The sequence below is a fragment of the Triticum urartu genome, chromosome 3 (genome assembly GCF_003073215.2).
Source record: "Triticum urartu cultivar G1812 chromosome 3, Tu2.1, whole genome shotgun sequence".
NCBI classification, from domain to species: domain Eukaryota; kingdom Viridiplantae; phylum Streptophyta; class Magnoliopsida; order Poales; family Poaceae; genus Triticum; species Triticum urartu.
Genome location: NC_053024.1, coordinates 612,963,206 through 612,988,459, shown reverse-complemented (window position 1 = coordinate 612,988,459; position 25,254 = coordinate 612,963,206). Strand labels below are relative to the sequence as shown.

Here is a 25,254-nt window from a genome sequence, read left to right as displayed (position 1 = left end):
GATGTGCTAGGGTTAGGGTAAATCCAAAACTCGGTTTGACCGATTACTCAAACTCGGTGAGACCGATTTGGGTAACAAGTGAAACTGAGATTTGGCCAAGCAAACTCGGTGGAACCGATTGCATATCTCGGTGGGACCGAGAATATTGCAATGGGTAACAGAGAGTTTGCAAGCCCATCTCGGTGAGACCGAGATCCCATCGGTGGGACCAAACTGATTAGGGTTTGGCAGTGGCTTATGACAAGAGAAACTCGGTGGCGCCGGATAGGAAAAATTGGTAGGACCGAGTTTGGCTTAGGGTTTAGGTCATATGTGGAAGTGGGAAAGTAGCTGAGGGTTTTGGAGCATATCACTAAGCACATGAAGCAAGAGGCTCATTAAGCAACACCTCATCCCTCCTTAATAGTATTGGCTTTTCCTAAAGACTCAATGTGATCTTGGATCACTAAAATGTAAAATGAGGAGTCTTGAGCTTGAAGCTTTAGCCAATCCTTTGTCCCTAGCATCTTGAAGGAGTTCCCACAACCTTTAGTCCATGCCACTCCATTGTTGAACTTATCTGAAACATGCTAGATTGAGATGTTAGTCCAACAAGAGATATGTTGTCATCAATTATCAAAACCACCTAGGGAGCACTTGTGCTTTCACAGACAACCTCACGCCGAATAAACCTATGGAGCAGAAGAATCTCCACGAGAGACTCATTGCAACTGCACGCAGCCTAAAAAAGCAGAAGCGGAAGCTAAAAACAGCGGAAGATGCACTCCGGATCAGATGGAGGAAAGTAATCAATACCACAGATAAGTACGGCGGCAGTCGCCGCACTAAAAGCTATCCGAAAAGAAAGCTACTGCCTGAATTCGATGAAGAGGCCCTAGAGCCCTCGCATTCAAAAAATGAAAAAGCCACACGGTCGGATAGACGACCCCATAAAGCGGCAAGCGACGCCACACCTAAATCGGCATGCGACCCACTTAAGGATTCGCATAATGGCCCAGTCAGGTCCATTTATGGGCCAAGAAAGCAAGCTCTTGTAAGCAATGCTACGAAGCCATCATCAGAATCCGGCACACCCAAATACAGGGGCGCCGCACACCCCCTATGTTTCACCGATGAGGTCCTGGACTATGAATTCCCAGAGGGATTCAAACCCGTAAACATAGAGGCATATGATGGAACAACAGACCCTAGAGTCTTGATCGAGGATTATATCCTCCACATACACATGGCTAGAGGAGATGATCTCCACGCCATAAAATATCTACCCCTTAAGCTTAAAGGGCCAGCCCAGCATTGGCTTAAAAGCCTTCCAGAAAACACAATTGGAAGCTGGGAAGAGCTCGAGGATGCTTTCCGAGCAAACTTTCAAGGGACCTATGTCCGTCCCCCAGATGCAGACGATCTTAGTCACATAACTCAACAACCCGGAGAATCAGCTCGGCAGTTCTGGAATAGATTCCTCACTAAAAAGAATCAGATAGTCGACTGTCTGGACGCCGAAGCCTTAGCAGCCTTCAGGCATAATGTCCGAGACGAATGGCTCGCCAGACACCTCGGCCAAGAAAAGCCAAGAACAATGGCTGCACTAACAAGCCTCATGACCCGCTTTTGTGCAGGGAAGGACAGCTGGTTGGCAAGGTGCAACCCCAGCAACCCAAGTACATCCGAAACTAGGGATGGAAACGGAAAACCGCGACGCAACAAGGACCGTCGCTGGACTAAGGACAAAAATCCGAAGAGCACGACAGTCAATGCCGGATTCAAAGGCTCACGACAAAATCAGGAAAAATCGCCCCCCCCCCCAGGATAACAGGGACGATCCATCCAACCTAAATAAAATCCTGGACAGGATATGTCAAATACACAGTACTCCCCGGAAGCCTGCTAACCATACCCACGGAGACTGTTGGGTTTTCAAACAATCCGGCAGACTCAATGCCGAACACAAGGGGCTCGACACACCAAGTGAAGACGAGGACGAACCCCAAAAGCAGAGAACCAGGAAACAAAAGAACTTCCCACAAGAAGTAAAAACAGTGAACTCACTTCACATAACAAAACGTGCGGCGCCCGTAAAGGTACGCACCACACGGCCCATCCCCAAAGGGTCCCGCCACTGGTTGTCAAAACCGATCATCTTTGATCAGCTAGATTATTCTAGGAGTATCAAGAATGTAGGCTGGACTGCCTTGATACTCGATCCAATAATTGGCGGACTCCAGTTTTCAAATGTCCTTATGGACGGCGGCAGTGGACTAAACCTGATATATCAGGATACAATCCAGCACATGGGGATAAACCCAGCAAGAATCCACTGCAGCAGAACCTCCTTTCAAGGGGTAATACCTGGTCCGGACACCCATTGTACGGGTTTCCTCCGGCTCACAGTCACATTCGGCCCTACTGATAACCTCCGCCGCGAAAAGCTGACCTTCCATATCGTCCCGTTCTCAAGTCGCTATCAAGCACTACTGGGACGCGAAGCTTTCGCTCGCTTTAATGCAATACCGCATTATGCATCTCTTACACTCAAGATGCCCGGTCCACGAGGCATCATCTCTTTGAAGGGGAAGCACTAAAGTGCGCCTCCCCAAGCGGAGGACTGTGCGGCCGCTTTAACAGCCCCACAGCAAAATGGCCTCACCGGCCAATAAACTTCAAAATAGGTCATTCAAGACCACGAATGCGGATAGACAAGTTCGGTGCAAAATCATCATTGATGCAGGCCTAGAAGCCATATACCCCCACACTAGGGGCTCCACGCATATACAATAAGAGACAATAAAGCTCAATCTCATATATCTTACTTTATACTTGCTTATTCTAAACTTTGTCGGCACGACCCGTTTTCAACTCAGTTCCTCTCTTTTACAGATGAACGTGGTGCGGCGCCCGTCCAGGATACGGCACAACGGAGACACAGGCGCAGACGTGCAGTAGGGACCCGTCCTAAAGGATTCTTTTTAGATTAAGACCCTGCGTAAACCTTTTTTATTGTCTCTTGTTGCTACACATCCCCTGGTTTTTTCTTTCTAATATAACCAAGGAGGAGGCTGGCGTCTTGGCATGTGGCCACGTCAGAATCTTTGCGCGTACCTGGACACTAGGGGCTTTTCTAATAAAGAGTGTTGTTTCGCCCGCACTCATAAAGACCGAACACCTTAGGGAGTGTTCGGCGTCGCGAGTTTTGGCATTATATGCATCAGCTCCAAATCATGTCTTTGGTCAAATGTTGGGTTGCCCGGCTCCTGAGTTCAGCTAACTTACGTTCCGCTCTATCGGCTAAGGTAACACCAGGAGAACTACTGCATTGTGCCCCCGGTTCGGCCAGGGCGAGCACCTCAGTAGAGAAAGCCAAAAACTGACTGTCATGATGTAGCGTGAGACTGGTCAGCCACTCGATGACCTATTGGAATCTATCGGATTCCTCCGCTTTAATGAAGGGCCGCTTCCCGGTCAGGCACATACGCGCCCCGAATTCGGACGAGCACAGTTGCCACCAAGGAGCTACTTAAAGAGTCTCATTGCCAAACACCTATGGCTAAGTGAAAGTGTTAACGCATTATAGTCCGGTTGCCTGGCCCGCTGCGCTATCACCTCCTTTGTAGGACCAAGACGTTGGGTTAAGTGTGAAAATGCGTCTTCTGCGAGCACCCCCGCACTATGTGCGTGGGGGCTGAAACCAACGACTGCCATCTTTCAGATTCTGTATATATATATATATATATATATATATATATATATATCTTAAAACGGCCACATAAAAGGTGTTCACAATACTTGAAGGCACAAGTATAAAAAAGGCCACTACAGTTTATCAAAATACTAATTTTCAATTACATATGCTATCATAACATAGCATCTTTCGAGCACTGCGTCTCTATTACACGAGCGCCTTCAAGGACTTCCTGAAAATAGTGCTCGGAGGGTACTCGGCTTTTGTCCGAATCTCGGGACGCAACAACGGTGGTCTCCATCTCTGCCCAGTATGTCTTAACACGGGCAACAGCCATCCTTGCGCCCTCTATGCATGCTGACCTCTTCATTGCATTAATACGCGGCACCGCGTCAAGGATTTGCTGCACCAAGCTGAAATAACTCTTCGGCTCCGATCTCCCAGGCCACAGATGACCCATGACGTACTTCATGGCGAGTCCGGACAATCTATTCAGCTCGGCCCATTGAGCCAGGCGATCGTCCACTGCCAGTGGACGCTCTGGATTGTGGAACTGTGACCAGAAAAGCTTTTCCACTTCGCGGTCTTTTAGATCTCGAAAGTGCTTGGTCGCATCAGCAGCACTTGCTGCCAAATCCAGATAGGTTTCCTCCACACTCCACATCCAGTCCAATGGAGCAAACTTCGGATCACAAAACTTCCTCTGCAGCATAAAGGGCTTTCCAGCCGCAATCTGTTCGGCCTGACGCAGCTCCTCCTTCGCAGCTCTCATCGCAGAGCGAGCATCCTTGGCATCGGCAACGGCCTTCTCTAAATCCGTCTGTCTCGCCCGGTCTTCTTTCTCAAGAAGTTTGCAACGGTCTGCAGCGCTCTTTAACTTTTCGGCCATCTCGGCCATCTCTTCTTTACTTCGGCAGTGAGCAGCCTGTTCGGCTCTCAACTCTTCAAGGGCCTTCTCGGCAGCCGCATCGCTTTTTCTGGTTTGCTCCTTAGCTCGGGCAAGTTCTGCCCTAAGATTCTCCACGGCGGCCGTACCATCTGCGTCAAGCACACACGTTGTAAGACACTGGCATGAAGCTCCTCTTACCTGATGCCGCCCGAAGAATTAAATACCTTGAGCCTCATCAAGCCGCTTGTTGACAAGCGCGATGTCGGCATCTGCCACGTCCAGTTGCCACTTTAGTTTGGCCACATCATCAGTTCGGCTTGATTCCAGACACCTCGCCACCTACATTCAAAGGCGACATCTTAGACCTGGGATTATGATCCTCTGCGTGCCGTCATTTCTTGACACCGCGCAGAGTCTCAGGGGCTACTATCTACATAGGGCGCATCTTACTTATGCGCAACTGACAAAAGTGTACATTATCTAACGTACCTCAAAACCCGTCAGTAAACTTTTGACGGCCTCATGCAATGTGCTTTCTGCGGATGAAATCCTTTCAATCACCGTGCCCATCAATGCATGGTGCTCTTCTGAGATAGAAGCTCGCCCCAGCAGAATCTTTAGTTCCTCCAGCCGAGCACCAGACGGTGCCGGACTTGTCCTATGGCCTCTTTCAAAGGCCGGACGCGGAGAGCCTCGGGGGGCCACATAGCTATCTTCCGCCCCTGCCAGATTCGGAGAAACCCTCCGCGACGACACCTCAGGGTCGCCCGCCTTGCTGGGCGGCATGGCAGGGGGAGGCGTTCCACTCTCCATCATCTCCGGAAGAAGATCCCCCGAAGGTGAGCTCTGCTGCGAAGGGCTGAGGTCCGATCTACAAGGTAAAATTTCGGTTAATCTTCTCAGATATAAAATCAAGGATTTCTCTCATCCCTCAAAAGGAAAATCTTTTCTCCACTTACGGCTCGCTGGAGGGCTGATCCCCTTGAGGGCGTAGTCCTGCCAAGGAACTCCCTGGCGTCGGACCCTCTGACGAGGATTTTCTCCCCCGTTTTGAGGCCATGGTTTCCGGGTCATCAGAGGCGGCTCTCTTCTTCCCCTTAGGAGAGGAATTGTTGGTTCCTCCCTTCGGAGCAGCCTCCTTCGAAGAGGCCATAGCTTCCTTGTCCTCCCCCTCCAAAGGCATTATCTCCAGCATCCTGACCAACACGGGATCCGGCCTGGTTTCAGGAAGGGGAGCCGGACACCTGATCAGCTTCGCCTTCGCTATCCACTCCTGTTTAAAAGGACGGCTCTTTTAGAGGCAAGTTTATGACAATTATACGGATAGATGGTCCAGGCACAGGGTTGCTTACTTGAGTATCCGAGCGATGGCAGCTTAGGCATGTGTCCTCGGTTAAATCCGGACACATCTCTTGTGATCCGAAGAACGTTCTATACATCTCCACGGGCGTTGCGCCCATAAAATTCTGGAGAGCTCGCGGTCCCTCTGGATTAAACTCCCACAGGCGAAGGGGGCGACATTTGCCGAGCAATATTCGGCCAATCAGCATGACCTGCATCACCTTGACCAAACTGAGGTCTCCTTCCAGGAGATCCTCAATTCGGCCCTGTAACAGGGGCGCATCTTTGGGCAAACCCCAATCTAATCCTTTGTTGACCCATGACGCTAGCCGTGATGGGGGACCCAAGCGAAAGGCAAGAGGCGCCGCCCACTTGGCGCTCCTAGGAGCGGTGATATAGAACCATTCTTGTTGCCACAAGCCGAGCTCTTCTTGAAAGGAGCCCTCGGGCCATGGAGCATCAGCATTCTTACTTATGACAGCGCCTCCGCACTCTGCGTGCCGCCCCTCGATCATCTTCGGCTCCAATCCAAAAGTCTTGAGCCATAATCCGAAGTGAGGAGTGACACGGAGGAACGCTTCGCACACAATGATGAATGAGGAAATGTGGAGGATGGACTTCGGAGCTAAGTCATAAAATTCCAGCCCATAGTAAAATAGCAGCCCCCTCACGAAGGGATCCATCGGGAAGCCTAACCCCTGAAGGAAGTGAGACATGAACACTACGCTCTCACCGGGCTGGGGACTGGGAATAGCCTGCCCTTGAGCAGGCAACCTATGCGGAATTTCGGCAGTCAAGAACTTAGCCTCTCTCAACTTTAGCATGTACTCCTCCGCGATGGAGGAGGGCATCCATCGGCCTTGAAGGTCGGAACCGGACATTGTCGAAGGTCCGAAGCGCCTGGAATCTGGAGCCTGGGGTGTTGGAACTCGAGGCGATGGGCGAACTCGTTTGAGATTGGAAAAAGAAGTAAGGCCTTGGTCTCTTTATAAGAGGTTGAATACCAGGAGCCCTCCCCGTAACCGTTTGGGACTCGCCTTTAATCGAGAAAACATGCTAACGAGCACGATTGGGTTACCCACGTCCGTATTGATGAGAATCCCGTAAAAAGGGCACACGATCTCTGCTTTGACAAGATGTGCCAAGGAAACCGCCTCGCAAAACATGCTGAGGAGGAAAAGTAAAAACGATTCGAGTAAAGGACTTGGCTGTAGTGTGATGGCGCACTGCAGAATACGTCAGCAGATTTGATTTGTGTTAATATTATTCTCTTTATGGCAATATGTGGAAACTTATTTTGCAGAACCGGACACTACTCTTGGTGTTTACAAATCTTCTATGAAGGACTTTGAGGAGGAACCCGCCTTGCAATGCCGAAGACAACTTGCACGCCGGACTCGTCGTCATTGAAGCCTGGTTCAGGGGCTACTGAGGGAGTCCTGGATTAGGGGGTGTTCGGGTAGCCGGACTATACCTTCGGCCGGACTCCTGGACTGTGAAGATACAAGATTGAAGACTTCGTCCCGTGTCCGGATGGGACTTTCCTTGGCGTGGAAGGCAAGCTTGGCGATGCGGATATTCAAGATCTCCTACCATTGTAACCGACTCTGTGTAACCCTAACCCTATCCGGTGTCTATATAAACCGGAGGGTTGTAGTTCGTAGGCGATCAACTCCATACACAACAATCATACCATAGGCTAGCTTCTAGGGTTTAGCCTCCTTGATCTCGTGGTAGATCTACTCTTGTACTACCCATATCATCAATATTAATCAAGCAGGAGTAGGGTATTACCTCCATCGAGAGGGCCCGAACCTGGGTAAAACAAAGTGTTCTCTGCCTCCTATTACCATCCGGCCTAGACGCACAGTTCGGGACCCCCTACCCGAGATCCGCCGATTTTGACACCGACAACGTCCCTTAGCACACGCTTCCGCTATGTTGGGGGAACCTCTTCTGTCCTCCGGTGTTCGGCTGTCGGGGCTCCTCCTCGTCATCGCTATGTGACCCCTTGTCTTTGTTTTCGGCATTTAACTTGCCGGCCTGCTTGAACACCCAAAAATCCCTGTTGGTGTGGTTGGCTGGCTTGTCGGGGGTGCCGTGTATTTGACATGAGCGATCGAGTATACGGTCCAAACTGGACGGGCCCGGAGTGCTTCTTTTGAATGGCTTTTTCCGCTGACCGGGTTTAGAGCCTTTGAATCCAGCATTGACTGTCATATCCTCGGTATTCTCGTTGTTGATGCGGCGCTTATGTTTGTTGCGACGTGACCTGCCATTGCCGTCCTTGGTATCCGAAGTACCATGGTTCTTTGATATGTTATTACTGCGAGCCAGCTAGCTGTCCTCTCCCACACAAAAGTGGGTCATAAGTGTCATGAGGGCTGCCATAGATTTCGGCTTTTCCTGGCCAAGGTGTCGGGCGAGCCACTCGTCGCGGATGTTGTGCTTAAAAGCTGATAGGGCCTCTGCATCCGGACAGTCGACGATTTGATTTTTCTTTGTTAGGAACCGTGTCCAGAATTGCCTGGCCGATTCCTCTGGCTGCTGAATTATGTGGCTCAAGTCATCGGCATCTGGTGGTCGCACATAAGTGCCCTGAAAGTTGTCGAGGAATGCGGCTTCTAGATCTTCCCAATAGCCAATGGACTCTGCTGGCAAGCTGTTGAGCCAATGTCGAGCTGGTCCTTTGAGTTTGAGTGGCAGGTATTTCATGGCGTGTAGATCGTCACCGCGGGCCATGTGGATGTGCAGGAGGAAATCCTCGATCCATACCGAAGGATCCGTTGTGCCGTCGTATGATTCGATATTTATGGGTTTGAAACCCTTTGGGATTTGGTGATCCATTACTTCGTGTGTGAAGCATAGGGGGTGTGCGGTGCCTCTTTACTGGGCTATATCGCGATGCAGCTCAATTGAGTCTTGCCCGCTGTGTTCGGCCCGGCTGGATTTACTTTTAGTGTATCCGGCGTGACGGTTATCGTCTCGCATAGTGGCGCGCCCTCGTGATCCGTAGATTGATCTTGCGTGCTTTGCTTTGTCCTCCAATACGTCTCGCAGGTCTGGCGTATTTCCCCATGCCTTGACATTTTTATTTGAGTGGCGTCGGAGTGCGGGCTAAGCTTTTGGCTGAAATGCCTCTCTGTCGCGGCCACGAGGTGGTCGATCGGCCGCGTCATACACTGGAGATGTAGGTTTTGGTGCTTCCTCCTCCAGTCGGGGTAGCAACCTGCGCTTTGGGTAACTCTTGGAGGGACGTTCGAGTTTATATTCCTCGGCCGCAAGGACTTCGGTCCATCTGTCGGCTAGCAAATCTTGATCAGCTTGAAGCTGTTGTTGCTTTTTCTTAAGGCTATTTGTCATGGCTATAAGCCGGCGCTTGAAGCGCTCTTGTTCGACGAGATCCTCAGGCATGACGAATTCGTCATCATCGAGGCTTGCCTCATCTTCGGAGGGAGGCATGTAATTATCATCCTCCGCCTCTCCATCTGCCACTCTCTTGGGAGGGCTGGCTTGTCCATCCTCCTGCCCTAAATCTTGGTGGAGGGGATTGTTGTCGTCTTCGGCACTGTCCGGAGTGCTATTATCTCCTGTGCCGGTGTCACCGCTTTTGCTTTGGCGAGACTTAGAGTGGCGCCGCTGACGTCGGTGCTTGGGTTGCTTCTTGGAGGGGTCATCCTCCGCTGTTCCATCGCCATTGCCTTCTTTGGGTGTGTCCACCATATATATGCCATATGATGAGGTGGCTGTCCAGTGCCCTGTGGGCAGTGGTTCTTGTTCGCCTCCTGCATCATCGTCCATGCCGTCGATGTCTTTGGAGTCGAAGTCGAGCATGTCGGTTAAATCGTCGACAGTGGCTACTAAGTGGGTGGTGGGTGGGCGGCAAATTTCTTTGTCATCCGCATCCCAATCCTGCCAGACATAGTTCGGCCAGGACTCTCCTGACAAGGTGCGAGACCTTAATGAGTTCAGTATGTCGCCAAAGGGCGAGTGCTGAAAGATATCCGCGGAGGTAAACTCCATGATCGGCGCCCAGTCGGATTCGATAGGCACAGGCGCAGGCGGTTCGGAGTCCATGACCGGGGAAGGATCCGGCAGCTTGGCATCACAGCTCTCGTGAAGGGTAAGGTCGATATTCGGCTCGATCGCCGCTGAGGATACGGCCTCCGTGTCGGGGTCTATCCACCTGTCCATGGATGGCGCAACTGGTTCCGAATTGAGGGTCGGAGCGGTTGCTGGCGCGATCTCCTGAACACTGTCCGATGGTAGAGCTAAATCATGCTCATCGTGACCGTGTGGCGCACAAGGAAGGGGCTCGAATCCGTCGAAGATCAAGTCTCTGCCGATATCGGCCGTGTAGTTTAAGCTTCCAAACCTGACCTGGTGGCCAGGGGCGTAACTCTCGATCTACTCCAGATGGCCAAGCGAGTTGGCCCGCAGTGCGAAGCTGCCGAATACAAAGATCTGTCTGGGGAGAAAAGTCTCACCCTGGGCTGCATCGCTATCGATGATTGAAGGAGCCATCAAGCCTAATGATGATGACACAGAGGGACTCTCAATGAAAGCACCAATGTCGGTGTCAAAACCGGCGGATCTCGGGTAGGGGGTCCCAAACTGTGTGTCTAAGGAGGATGGTAATAGGAGGCAGGGGACACGATGTTTTACCCAGGTTCGGGCCCTCTTGATGGAGGTAAAACCCTACGTCCTGCTTGATTATTCTTGATAATATGAGTAGTACAAGAGTTGATCTACCACGAGATCGAAGAGGCTAAACCCTAGAAGCTAGCCTATGGTATGATTGTATGTTGTCCTACGGACTAAAACCCTCCGGTTTATATAGACACCGGAGGGGGCTAGGGTTACACAAGGTCGGTTACAAAGGAGGAGATATACATATCCGTATTGCCTAGCTTGCCTTCCACGCCAAGTAGAGTCCCATCCGAACACGGGACGAAGCCTTCAATCTTGTGTCTTCATAGTCCAACAGTCTGGCTGTCCAGGGACCCCCTAATCCAGGACTCCCTCACCCGCGATGACCATCCAACTATACTCCGGATCGGCACACAGCTTCTTCCCCCTGGTCTCAGCAGGTTCCACAGTCATATTTCTTTTTTTATCACATTACCTGTACTCACATGCATCGACGTACTATTCAAATATAACATGTGGATTTATACAACGCTTATCTATTGTTATTTCTTGTTGAAATTCTTTTGTCAAGTGGCATCCATACACCGCGATATGCCTTAAATATGCCAAGGGCTTTGTTTTACCCATAATACGGCAACAAAGTCCGAACACCTTCATGGAAGTTCAGCACCCCGAACTTATAGCATTATATGCATCAGCTCCGAATCATGTCTTTGGTCAAATGTAGGGTTTGCCCGGCTCCCATGTTTTGCTGCGTTACGTTCCGCTATACCGGCTAAGGTGGCACAGGGAGAACTACTGCGATTGTGTCTCGGTTCTTTCAGACGGGCACCTCAGTAGAGAAAGCCAAAAACTGACTGTCATGATACGGCGAGAGCTGGTCAGCTGTTCGAGAGGTTGTAGAATCTTTAAGGATTCCTCCCGCATAATGTCATAACCAATGCAGCATGCGATGGATCCGCTTTTCTTCCGATCAGGTGCTTATATAGCCCCTTGTGCGGTCTTCCGAACACCAGGGGTTGTGCCTACCTTCCTTTTATAAAGCTCCTATGGCTAAGTGAGAGTGATAAAGCCCTATAGTACGATTGCCTGGTTCGTTGTGATGAACACCTCCTTCGAAGGACCCAAAACTAGGATAAAGAGTGATCAGATTTATCCCGAACACCCCTGTACTTCCTACGTGGGGGCAGAAGCCGACGACTGGCCAACTCTCAGGATTAATATATAAAACAGCCGCGCAGGAGGATAAACTTTTATATAACATGCAATAAACAATAGAAATGACCTTGTTCAACATTACAAAGGACAACATGATTATATTGATGGAAATATAATGTCCTAGAATTGGCTCGGTGGGCCATAGCCGGATAATCAGATCTTTCATCGCTAGCTTGGCTGCCCTATGCAGTTCGATCAGCTGTTTCAGTTGGTCCGCAAAAGGCACCGGATAATTCGGTGCCAGATACTGCGACTAGAAGAGCTTATCGGCAGTGTTCCCTTCTTCAGCTCGGTAGAATTGGGCGGCATCCGATATGCTGCGGGGCAGTTCCGCAAATACCCCTGGAGAAATCTGAACTCAAGGTTAGAAACATGATTTTCTCCTCAAATACTTGCTTTACATGGAAAAAAGCCTTACCCACCGCGATCGTCCTCGCCTCTTGGATCTCCTGCTGGGCACCTTGGGTTTCCCCCTGGGCATCGCGCGCGGCCTGATGAGCCCTGGCGAGTTCAGATTCTTTCTCCGTTAAACTCTGCTCCAAGGTCTCGCATTTCTTCATGGACTCTTGAAGCTCCTGCTCAGCTTCAATAACCCTGGCCTCGTGCTTCTCACTAAGAGCCTGCTCTGCGGCTGCCTTTTCCTCGGCCTCGGCAACAACCTTCCTCAGAGCCTCGACTTCGGTCATCGCCCCTGGCGCAAATAAAGAAACATATTTTATCATACTGGAAATTTGCTCGCACTGAACGTGAACAAGGCTTGCGCATACCTTGCTCATCTTCCAACTGCATTTTCAACTGGACAAGTCCTTCTTTGGCCCGCTCCAGACTTTTATTCAGTCCTGAGACCTCCGCAGTATGAGAGGTAGCAGCCGCTGCAGACGCCTTCTTATAAAAGAAGAGAGATAGATGTCATCAAGTGAGTCTTCCTGCGAACATAAAATTGATCCTCTGTCCGGTCCTTTCTTGCACCGAACAGTGTATCAGGGGCTACTATCTATACTATGACACTCTTTGAAACCTCATAAAACATACCTCAAAGCCTTTTATAAGGCTGATACAGGCTTCATTCAGTCCACTCTCAGTAGACTGAATCTCCTTAATCACCGCACCCATCAGGGCACGGTGCTCATCGACGATGGAGGCGCTCTTCAGCGCCGCCAACAAAACATCCGGCACCTCTAGTCGGACAGAGATTGCCGGTGGAACAGGCATGCCCCCTCCAGCCCAGGGAGGCTGCCTGCTTGATTCTGGAGCCGTATTGATCTCCGGAATTGCGTCCGGCTGGGAGCCGAATTCAAGATGGCTCCCGCCGTCGACCCCCATGGGAATCTCCTCGGTGTTATTCACATATTTGGGGGAAGGGGCCTTCGAGGCTGCTCTCCATAGCATCGAGCTCAGCAAATCCTCGGATGAGGATCGTTCGGTGCGGGACCTCGCCGGACTACAAAAATATAGCTCAGGTTAAAATATTATGCCATGATGAGTCTGGACGCATAAACGTGTTCGTATTTTATACTCACGAGTTCACCAGGGGCTGGGCCCTGGAGTCCCACGCCGGGCTGCTGTCGGCAGCAGCAGTGGACTCTTCTGGAAGAGGAGCTTTTCCCCTTTTAGGAGACTCAGCCTCCAAGTGGATGGAGGCCGCCCTTTTCTTTCTTCCCCCCGCTAGGGATTCATCTTCCTCCTCCTCGTCGTCCTCTTCGAAGGTAGAACGGACGTTGGAGCCTTCGGATATTGTGTCTGAAGTGTCGCAGCAACGAAGGCCGCCCCGGGTCTTTTTGGCCTCCTTCTCGGCCTTCTTCTTCGGTTCCTTGTATGGCGCCGGGACCAGCATCTTCTTCAGAAGTGGGCCGGCCGGTTCTTCAGGCAACGTGGCCGGACAGTGGATCCGCCCCGCCTTCTTCACCCAGCCCTAGGGGAGTCGAGGAAAACACATTAAGCATTTCCCTTGGTTTATGCAGATAAAATGCGTAAAAACTTACCGATCTTGCAGGGCGGGACAGTTGGTACCCGCGGTCCTTGGCCGAGTCCGGCCATGATTTGCCGGACTTGAAAAGCACCTTCCAGATGTCTTTGTGCGAGGAGCCAAAGAGCTCTTGCAAGGTCTGGTGCTTGGCCGGATCGAATTCCCATAGATTGCAAGTCCGGTGCTGACAAGGCAGGATCCGGCGAACTAACATCACCTGGACTACATTGACAAGTTCGATGTTCTTGTATTCCATATCTTTAACGCGCGTCTGGAGCACAGACAGTTCGTCAGACGAAGACCAGTTTAGGCCCTTCTTAGGCTAGGCCATAAGCCGCAAAGGGGCTCCGAATCAGAACTCTGGAGCAGCGGCCCATTCCGTGCCGCGCGACTTAGTGATGTAAAACCACTGATGTTGCTACTCTTTGATGGAATCATTAAAAGTACCTGTTGGCCATGTAATGTTGGGCATCTTGCTCACCATAGCGCCCCCACTCGGCGTGCTTGCCGCTCACCACCTTGGGCTTCACATTAAAGATCTTCAGCCACAAGCCAAAGTGTGACGAGATGCGGAGAAAAGTCTCGCACACGACGATGAATGTCGAGATGTTGAGGAAGGAATTGGGGGATAGATCATGAAAATCGATCCCGTAATAATACATGATGCCACGAACGAATGGGTGGAGGGGAAACCCTAGCCCGCGGGCAAAATGAGGGAGGAATACAAACCTCTCTTGGGGTTTCGGAGTAGGAATGATCTATCCCGCCGTCGGGAGACGGTGGCCGATTTTTTTGGCCAGATACCCGACCTCCCAAAGCTTTTTGATATGCTTTTCCTGGACGGTAGAGGCCATCCACTTGCCTCCTGCCCCGGATCCGGACATTTTTGGAAGGCCTTTGTGGGCGGAGAAGACGAACGCTCGGGCGATGGAGCTCGGGCGAAGCGGAATGGATCGGGAAGAAGAAGGCATGGGTGCGAAAGGGAGTCCTTATCCCCTTATAAAGGCAGCAGGGATTCTGCGCCTCCCCACTTGCCTGGTAAACTCGCTTATTCCCCAAGCGCCGTGATTGATGGCGCGGTTGGGTTACCCACACCCGTATTCATGAGAATCCCGTGATAAGGGGACACGATCTCTGCTTCGACAAGACGTGCCAAGAAAGCCGCCTCGCAATATGTGCAGTAGCTGGTTGAGAAAAATGGTTCGAATAATGACCGGGCCATGTCGTGATGTCACGCTATGAAATTTATTGGCATATTAGATTTGTGGGGTATTATACTCTCTACGGTGGTATGTGGAATTTGTTTTGCAGAGCCGGACAAATTTCGGCTAGCTTCTACGATCTCGTGGTAGATCAACTCTTGTAATACTCATATCATCAAGATCAATCAAGCAGGAAGTAGGGTGTTACCTCCATTGAGAGGGCCCGAACCTGGGTAAACATTGTGTCCCCCGCCTCCTATTACCATCCGCCTTAGACGCATAGTTCGGGACCCCCTACCCGAGATCCGCCGGTTTTGACACTGGCAATGAGCGGAAATGAGACTAACAAAATGGGAAAACTGAAAAACAATGAGATAGAACCAGTAAACCAGAAAGGAGTACTTTCTATCTACAAGTTGGATTATTTCCATGTGAGCATCTGCGTCTGTGTTTCCCAACAAAATAAAATAAAAATTGACACACGCAATGGGATCATGGGCCTAATTCTACTGCACTTGTTTGGTACGACAAAACTCAGCACTACCCCAGTCGAAAGTTGGAACTAACCCAATGCAATGCATACGTCGTCATAATTGCGGCAACAAACATGAGACGAGGGATGGAAAAGTAAGGCGAGAGTTGCCTCTCTCCCTCCCCGTACCCTCCCCCCCTGAGCGGGGCGGCCGGGGCAGCCCTCCCTCCCCTCGCCGCCTAGCTCCCACCTCCCACCCCTCCTCCTGCCGCTGTTGTCGGCTGGTGTTGCCCACGCAGCACAGTGGCGAAGCCGGCGGTGGCAGCCCTCTTCCTCTCCCCCTCGCGGTTCCCTGGCTCAGGCGGCGGTTTCCAGTGACGGTGCACCTCGGCGGGCGGTGCTCCGGTGTAGATCGGGCGAAAATACGGCGGCGGCGCGACCCTTTGGTGGCGGTGGCGGCTGGCGGCGGGGGTTGGCCGACAAAGCCCTGCAGGCCCAGATCTAGGCCCTTTTGCGTCCGATCTGGGTTAGGGCAGGTTGGTCTGGCCTCCGGCGGGTCTCCTCCGGCTGGGCTAGCGAGATGCGATCGTTGGGATCGGCGGCTCTGCACTGCGTCAGCAGGAGCTTAACGGGCCCGGCTGGGCAGGGGGTCCGGCATGCTCCCGCGCCTGCGTCCGGTCTGCTACGGCTTGTGCCAGTGGAGGTGGTCCCCTCCCACGTGGCTGTGGTGCTCCCGGTCCCTATCGGCGGTGGTCTCGTTTGGTTCGGCCGGCCTCGCATCGTCTGCGGTGGAGAAACGACGGTGGTGTCCTTGTGACTGTGGTGGCGCAAGTTGGTGGGCGGTTGGCGTCGTGGAGCCGCGGTTGGTCCTGGGTTGTGGGTATGAGGGGTAGGGCGAAATCCCTCTCGGGTCCACCCGGCACCGACGTGGTGACACCTGCGGGCGCCATCAACCTTCTTGAAGGGTGTCGGGAGTACCTCTCGCCCGCTTCCCTCCGTGTACCTGGAGAAATCCTAGGATTCGTCCGGGTAGCAGCGTCGTCGTCGTCGCAGTCCTTCTTGAAGGTGTTGCTTGGTTTGCGGTGACTCGATGGCATTGGAGCATGGTGGATGTTTCCGTTGGGCGCAACGGTTGCGGGATGCTTCAGCTTTCGTTCATCCGGTGCTGCCGGCATTTCTTTCTCTTGCTTTTCTCTTATTTTTTCTTTTGAGCATGATTGTGTTGTTTGTCCCAGCATCGAACTTCTGGCTGTATCGCGTGGTTGCTATATTAATATAGCGGGGCACAAGCCTGTTTTGGTAAAAGTAAGGCAAGAAAAAACTCCAGAATACTATCTTTATAGATATGAGCATGCTACGCAGTAACAGTCTCATGTTAAACTCATTGAGATTAGACATATCATAGTGATATGCTTTTTTTCTTTCTTTTTGTGGGGTATCACAGTGATACGTTATTAGTCTATATATATTACTATCTTTATAATGAGTAGTAATATATGTGTGATATCTATGAAAGTCTTCATTTATTTAGGATGTAGATTTATTTTAAGTTGGATGTATTATGCTTGGGTAATATATTATATCATGTTATCATAAATATTTGTCTTCTCATTAACTATTTGTCACTTAACCAAATTTTTATCTTAAGGTATGTTGCGTTACTAGCTAAGTTGCCGTCAGCCTTACGCAATCTTGTTTCCTAACCATGTGTCTTTATGCAGAAGTAACAAATTTCGAGTAGACAACCGCTAGATAGCTTGACGACAGTTCAAAGGCCTCTTTTATTAGAAGTCAGGATACGTCTCTCTCATCGATCGTGTCAATAAGACAAGGAAGCTGTTTCACGTGCGTATGTACGGCACACGGTGGATTAATTGCCAAACTTCCATGGAAACCATCTACAGGACTACAACCATTTTCAATCCAGACACAAACCAGCCGCATATATTCGCACATCGACGAGCATCTCTCGATCTCACCGAACGACAATGCATTCCGTCGCAGCTCTCCTCCAGCTGTTTTGCCTCCTCTTGTCACTTCATCACAGCCCATGCTCCGGTGCGGCGGCCACGCCGGGCAACTTCTCCGCCTGCCTCGTCTCCAACGGCGTCACCAACTTCTCCCTGCCCACGTCTCCGAGCTACGGCGGGCTGCTCAACTCCTCCATCTTCAACCTCCGGTTCACGCTCCCGAGCGTCCCCGGGCCTGCCGCCGTTGTCCTGCCGGAGTCGAGGGATGAACTGAGGCGAGCCATCCTGTGCGCGCGCGCCAGCTCGCTGGCGATCCGCGTGCGCAGCGGCGGGCACAGCTACGAGGGGCTGTCCTACACCACTGAGAACCACGTGCCGTTCGTGGTGATCGACCTCGCGAACCTGAACCGCGTGCGGGTCGAGCCGGGCTCGGCCACGGCCTGGGCCGAGTCGGGAGCGACGGTGGGCGAGCTGTACTACGCCGTGGGGCAATCGAGCCAGTCCCTGGCGTTCCCCGCCGGGTCGGAGTCGACCACTGGTCTAGGGGGGCAGGTCTCCGGCGGCGGGTTCGGGCTTCTGTCCCGGAAGTTTGCGCTCGCCGCCGACAACGTGCTGGACGCGGCTCTCATCACTCCGGACGGCAGGGTCCTTGACCGGAGTTCTATGGGCGACGACGTGTTCTGGGCGATCCGAGGCGGCGGAGGCGGGAGCTGGGGTGTGGTGTACGCTTGGAAGCTCCGGCTCGTTCCGGTCCCTCGCAACGTCACCGCGTTCACCGTCGGCCGGACCGGTCCGGTCGAACTCATTGCCGGGTTGCTTCACAGGTGGCAGTATGTCGGGCCCAATCTACCGGACGAGTTTTATCTCTCCGTGTATGCTCCTACCGGGTCGACGGACGGCAACGTCTCCATCTCCTTTACCGGTCAAGTGCTGGAGTCAAAAGAGCGCGCCTTGTCGGTTATCAGCCAGAGCTTTCCTGAGCTGGGTTTGACCGAGGTAGACCTCTCAGAAATGAGCTGGGTCGAGTCGACGGCCAAGTTCGCCGGTCTGAACACGGTGGAGGACCTGGCGAACCGGCGGCGCCAGCCAAAGCAGTACTCCAAGAGCAAGTCCGACTACGTGCAGGCACCGATCTCGAGGCACGACATGGTCGAGATCGTCCGGCACCTGTCGACCGGGCCGACGGGGTCCATCCAGCTCGACCCCTACGGCGGCGCCATGGCGCGGGTCGGGAGCGCCGAGACGCCGTTCCCCCACCGCGCCGGGAACCTGTACAGCATCCAGTACGGCGTCAGCTGGAACCGGTCGGAGGTGGCCCGCGCGGAGGAGTTCATCGGATGGCTCAGGTCGTTCTACAAGTTCATGGCCCCCTTGGTGTCCAAGGATCCCCGCGCTGCCTACGTGAACTACCTCGACCTCGACCTGGGCGTGAACAACTGGACGCGCGCTGCCGGTGGGTCGTCCGCTCAGGCGGTTTCTCGTGCGAGGTCGTCGTGGGGGGAGGCGTACTTCGGAGAGAACTTCGACCGGCTGGTCCGTGCTAAGACGGTGGTCGATCCTGGCAACGTGTTCAACAACGCGCAGAGCATCCCTGCCTTGAACATTAGAGCTGAGGGGCAGACATGATGCTTGCCGAATAACACATTTGGCCGTGAGGAGATATGTGTACGTAGTAATGAATAAAATAGGGCACTACTAGGCCCAACTTTGAGCCGGTCGTACCAGCATCGTCCGATAAAATAACGTTCGTCAGGCTTCTTCTTTTACAAAAAAAAGTTCCATCGTGCCTCCATGGATGAGCTATGCGCCCAGCCTTGAAGAACCGCCCGGCGCACTCGCCTGTTGCTGCCCTCCCCGCCGGTCGCCGGTCGCCGTCGTCATTGCCGGCCGCCGGTCGCCGTGTTGCTGGCAGTCGTCGTCATGGTAAAAGCAAAAAATATAGCTGGATCCAACAAAAACAGAACATGATGGAAGTAAAAATTGGAGCTGTTTTCAGTTAAGAAAAGATGATGATAGCAGAACAAATTGCTAGATTCAGCTTCCAATGATAATAGCGCTCGGGTGGCTAGTTGTAGCATCTCCGCGTCTCCCGCCCGCCGGGGTCAGAGTGCCAAGCAGCAAAAATTGGAAGCAGCAAAAATCTTCTCCGCGGGTCAAAGTCGAGTGGTCAGTTGAAGCAAAATCAGAAATGCTTCCGGCACAAACAAACTTAGGTCCCAGCAAAAAACGACATGAGCATTTAAGAGCTGTGCAATCGTTGAAGCAAAAAAATATCTCGGTTCCAGTAAAAAAATACATCGGTTCCAGCAAAAGCATAATTGGTTCGGCAAAACGAGAACACATCCACAAAAAATGGCCTCCCCTCTTGCAGCTCCACTAGTAGCCGGTCGCAGCTCCGACGTGCACGCTTGCAGCTCCCGACATCGAATGGCGTTGGATGCAACACTCTTCACCGCTGGATGTAGCTTCCTCCGGCGAGGCATCGACCTTGTAGCATGTACAACAGCTGGTTGTAGCAAATCAGGGCACCGGTTCCAACAAAAAACAAAAATGTTCATAATAATCGAATGGGGATGGTAGCAAAAAATGAAAAGGGTTGTAGCAAAATAAAAAGGTGGATCTAGCAAAAAAATACCTGGTTCTAGCAAATCCCCTCGGTTCCAGCACGAACTCGCCGCCCCCGTGGCCGGTTGCAGCTTGGCCATGGCGACTGGCACACCCTGGCTGTGGCGGCCATGGAGAGGGCGCACATCCAGCTGCTGGCGGAGGCGGACAAGGAGACGAGTGCGCCCGTGGCTGTGAGCGGCCATGGAGAGGGGGTGCATGCCGCGCCATCGATGCACACGAGGCGCATCGAGTCGCCGGCGGCCATGGTGACGAGCTCGCCACATTGGCGGCGACCACCAGAAACGAGTAGTTGGAGAGATAAAGAAGATAAGATGAATGAGAGAAGGCAACCACAGCGAGATCTTATCTGTTCCCCACCGTCGCGCGTGTGTGCGTGGGGCCCATGCCACGTGTGCCAGCAAGGTGGGCCAGCAAGGACGCGTGGAGAAGCCTTGCACGGGCTGCGTCGTGTGTGGTCTGTTCAATTGGGTTTAATCGAACAGTCAGCGTGAGTCCGACGCAATCTTCCGTCGGCGTGCCGATCACTAACGTTTCCTAATAAAATAAGACCAGATGTGGTTACCTTTGTCACAATAACTGGTATAGTATTTTCAAATATATGTAAGTCTATATAAAAAATGTGTGTCTAGATCTCATCTAGATGTGACATAATTATGTCACATCTAAATATCTAAATATGACATCAACGCCACCTTATCCTAGCACAAGCCCATCCTTCTTTTTTGTTTGTTTGCTTGTTAGTTTTTTTGTAAACAATTATATTTTGCCTGGCACATATACGAGATCCAGCAGTACGTGTGTGTGGCTGCCTCGCTCGCGCCCCTGCTCACGATTAACAACACGCGTTGTGTGCCGCATTTTTTTTATTTTTTGCATGCTACGCATTGTATCGCCGCTGCTTCACTTCATGCACGCATTTTGTTAAAGCCCAAAACAAAAAAAATCGGCCCGCCTCACATCTGCCTGGGTGGCTGGCTTATACATACATCTGATCGCTACCCCTGACCGCTAGCTTTTTTCCTGGAAAAATAATCTGGTCGGTAGCTTCGAGTAGTAGTACTAACATTGAGCTTTTTTTTAAGTATGCACAATCAAAATTTCTTTAATATGCACTGAACATTTTCTTAGTATATGCTGAACTTTCTAATATACGGTGACTTTTTTTATAATATACACTAAACTATTCTAAAACACGTACTAAACAATTGACTGTGTATTCAAAAAATCTTTGGAAAAAATATTCTTGATATTCAAAATTTGTTTGCAAATTCAAAACAAGTTCGTCCCTTAAAAAACATGTTCACAAATTTCCAAAATAATATGGATTTGAAAGTTGTTCATAATTTTGAAAAAGGTTTAGGAATTTTTAAAAAGATAAGGAAAAAAAGCAAACAAAATGAATTAAAAAACTATAGTCCCACTTGCGAGTCGCGGGTGGACTTGCAACTAGGATGAAATACAAAATATGAGCCTAGTTGTGAGTCGAGGATGGAGTTGCGACTAGGATAACTACACTATGATGTCAGCTACGAGTCGAGGGTGGGCTTACAACTTAGATGAAAACAAACATGCAAGTTGTGATAGAGATGGTGCAGTTGCAACTGGGACAACAACAAAACTATGAGCCCTGTTGCAAGTCACCCTTGACTCGCAACAGGGACAATTATAAAAGTACAAGCCTTGCGAGCCAATAGTGGACTTGCAACCGGGATAAAACATACTATGGACCTACTTGCGAGTCAACGGTGGACATGCAACTAGGAAAACTACACAAACTAAGATACCCCCTTAGTTGTGGATCGAAGGTAGACTTGCAACTAGGGCGCCAATAAAAAAACAAAAAGAGATGACCCCCTAGTTGCGGGTCGAAGGTAGACTTGCAACTGGGGCGCCAATAAAAAAACACACCCCTAGTTGTGTCGCGAGGGTTGACATGCCACTAGGGCTCCTATAAAAAACAAAAACAGGCAACCCCTAGTTGCGAGTCGAAGGTAGATTTGCAAATGGTATGCCAATAAAAAAAATAAACGCCCCCCTAGTTGCGGGTCGAAGGTAGACTTGCAACTGGGGCGCCAATAAAAAACAAAAAACACACGACCCCCTAGTTGCGGGTCGAAGGTAGACTTGCAACCGGGGTACCAATAAATAAAAAACAGACACCCGCCCAAGTTGTGTCGCGAGGGTTGACATGCAACTCGGGCTCCTACAAAAAAACGAACGACACACCCCTAGTTGCGGGTCGAAGGTAGACTTGCAACTGGGGCGCCAATAAAAAAACAAAAACAGATGACCCCCTAGTTGCGGTTAGAAGGTAGACTTGCAACTGTGGCGCCAGTAAAAAACAAAAACACCCCCCCCCCCAGTTGCGGGTCGAATGTAGACTTGCAACTTGGGCGCTAATAAAAAACGGACGTCTGCCCTAGTTGCGTCGCGAGGGCTGACATGCAACTGGGGCTCGTAAAAAAAACAGACGACCCCACTAGTTGCGAGGCGAGGGTAGACATGCAACTGGGGCTCCTACAAAAAAAGCAAAATAGACGCTTGTCCTAGTTGCGGGGTGAGGGTAGGCATGCAACTGGAGCTCGTATAAAAAAAATCAAAAACGGACGCCCCCTAGTGGCGGGTCGAAGGTAGATTTGCAACTCAGGCACCAATAAAAAACAAAACAGACCCCCCCTAGTTGTGCCCCGAGGGTTGACATGCAACTGGGGCTCCTACAAAAAAAATCAAAATGGACGACTACCCCCCTAGTTGTGGGTTGAAGGTAGACTTGCAACTGGGGCGTCAATAAAAAACAAAACATACGCCCCCTAGTTGCGTCGCGAGGGTTGACATGCAACTATGGCTCCTACAAAAAAATGGACGACCCCACTAGTTGCGAGGAGAGGGTAGACATGCAACTGGGGCTCCTACAAAAAAAATCAAAACGGACGCCCGCCCTAGTTGCAGGGCGAGGGTAGACATGCTACTGGGGCTCCTATAAAAAAAGCAAAAACGGACCGCCCCCCTTAGTGGCGGGTCGAAGGTAGACTTGCAACTAGGGCGCCCATAAAAAACAATACACTCGCCCCCTAGTTGTGTCGCGAGGGTTGACATGCAACTGGGGCTCCTACAAAAAAAATCAAAATGGACGACAACCCCTCCCCTAGTTGCGGGTTAAAGGTAGACTTGCAACTGGGGCGCCAATAAAAAAACAGACACCCCCAGTTGCATCGCGAGGATTGACATGCAACTGGGGCTATTATAAAAAAGAAAAATGGACGACACCCCCCTAGTTGCGGGTCGAACGTAGACTTGCAACTGGGGCGCCATTAAAAAAACAATAACATATGACCCCCTAGTTGCTGGTCGAAGGTAGACTTGCAACTGGGCGCCAATAAGAAAACAAAAACAACCCCTCTTTGTTGCGGGTCAAAGGTAGACGTGCAATTGGGGCGCCAATAACAAAATAAACGTCCGCCATAGTTGTGTCGTGAGGGTTGACAAGCAACTAGGACTCCTGCAAAAAAAGGATTACCCCACTAGTTGCGAGGCGAGGGTAGACATGCAACTGAGGCTCCTTAAAAAAAAGAAAAACGGACGACCCCACTAGTTGCGGGGCGAGGGTAGACATGCATCTGGGGCTCCAATAAAAAATAAATCAAAACGGAGGCCCTCCCTAGCGGCGTGTCGAAGGTTGACTTGTAACTGGGGCGCCAATAAAAAACCAAAACAGAAATTCCCTTAGTTGCGTCACGAGGGTTGACATGCAACTGGGGCTCCTACAAAAAAAATCAAAATGAACGACAACCCCCCCCCCCCCCCCCGACCTATTTGCAGGTTGAAGGTTCACATGCAACTGGGACTCCTACAAAAAAACATGCAAGTGGGACTCCTCTAAAAAAACGGACAACACTCCCCCTAGTTGTGGGTCGAAGGTAGACTTGCAACTGGGATGCCAATAAAAAACAAAAAACACACGACCCCCCCTAGTTGCGAGTCAAAGGACTTGCAACTGGGACAATAATAAATAAAATAACAGACGTCCACCCTAGTTGCGTCGTGAGGGTTGACATGCAACTGGGGCTCCAAAAAAAGGACGACCCCACTAGTCGCGAGGCGAGGGTAGACATGCAACTAGGGCTCCTAAAAAACAAACGCCCCCTAGTTGGGTCGTGAGGGTTGACATGGAACTAGGGCTCCTATAAAAAGCAAAACGGACGACACCCCCTAGTTGCGGGTTGAAGGTAGATTTGCAACTGGGGCGCCAATTAAAAACAGACGCCTCCCCTAGTTGCATTGTGAGGGTTGAACTGCAACTGGGGCTCCTAAAAAAACAGATGACCCCATTAGTTGCGAGGTGAGGGTGGACATGCAACTAGGACGCCTATAAAAAACAAAACAGACGCCCCACTAGTTGTGTCGCGACGGTTAACATGCAACTACGGCTCCTACAAAAAAAGCAAAACAGACGACACCCCCTAGTTGCGGGTCGAAGGTAGACTTTTAACTGGGGCGTCGATAAAAAAACAAAAACAAACGACCCCGAAGTTGTGGGTCGAAGGTAGACTTGCAACTAGGGCGCCAATAAAAAACAAAACAGACACCCCCCCTAGTTGCGGGTCGAAGGTAGACATGCAACTGGGGCACCAATAAAAAAACAAAAACAGACCCCCCCCTTTTGTGGGATGTGTCATCACGTGGTGTGTTGCATTCAACTTGAGTCTTTGCCTCTAGTTGACTAGACGAAGCCTAGACATCCCTTTTTTGACGGTGTTCAAGCTTGTAGCAACCCTACCTGGCACTTTATGTATTGACAAAAAAGTAGAAAAAACAAAAAAACACGAGTAAAAAATGTATCTATTTTTAAAAAATGCCTCATGTGTGATACGCAAAAATAATCAAAAATAAAAAAATGACCCAAAAACAAAACAGATGACCAGCAATCGGCGCGGCCGAAAAAAATAAAGCACGAAACAAGTGTGGCCTAAACAAATAAAAAAGCCCGCAAAAGTGCCGCGGCCCAAAAACAAAACATGTACAGCCAGCAACAGACGCAGTCCAAAACAACAACAAAAGAAAGCCCACCCCACAACAGGGGAGCATTGCGAGCGAGCGATGCCGGATGCTACGATCGCTGTACCTGGGTGAAGAAAAAAAACAGTTAGATGTGACATCCTTAAAAAACATCTAGATGTGAATTAGTCATTCTGATAAAAAAAACTCACGTAACATTGTGCCTCAACAGTGGTTGTGTCTAAAG

At 50.9% G+C, this 25,254-nt stretch overlaps 1 protein-coding gene and 1 long non-coding RNA gene across 2 annotated transcripts; one reads left to right on the top strand and one right to left on the bottom strand.

The window, feature by feature from the left end:
- Positions 1 to 17,286: 17,286 nt before the first annotated feature.
- On the top strand, positions 17,287 to 19,105 carry LOC125545357 (reticuline oxidase-like). Its single transcript, XM_048709273.1, has one exon. It carries the CDS (start codon positions 17,403 to 17,405, stop codon positions 19,008 to 19,010), a length of 1,608 nt encoding a protein of 535 aa, XP_048565230.1. The 5' UTR covers positions 17,287 to 17,402; the 3' UTR covers positions 19,011 to 19,105.
- A 601-nt stretch (positions 19,106 to 19,706) lies between these two features.
- On the bottom strand, positions 19,707 to 20,311 carry LOC125545358. Its single transcript, XR_007300002.1, has 2 exons — positions 20,020 to 20,311; positions 19,707 to 19,890 (listed from the first exon to the last, which is right to left on the bottom strand). It is a non-coding gene; the product is annotated as an uncharacterized LOC125545358 (long non-coding RNA).
- Positions 20,312 to 25,254: the final 4,943 nt, after the last annotated feature.

Coding starts and splice junctions, on each gene's coding strand:
- LOC125545357 (XM_048709273.1), top strand. CDS start 17,403: ATGCATTCCGTCGCAGCTCTCCTCCAGCTGTTTTGCCTCCTCTTGTCA.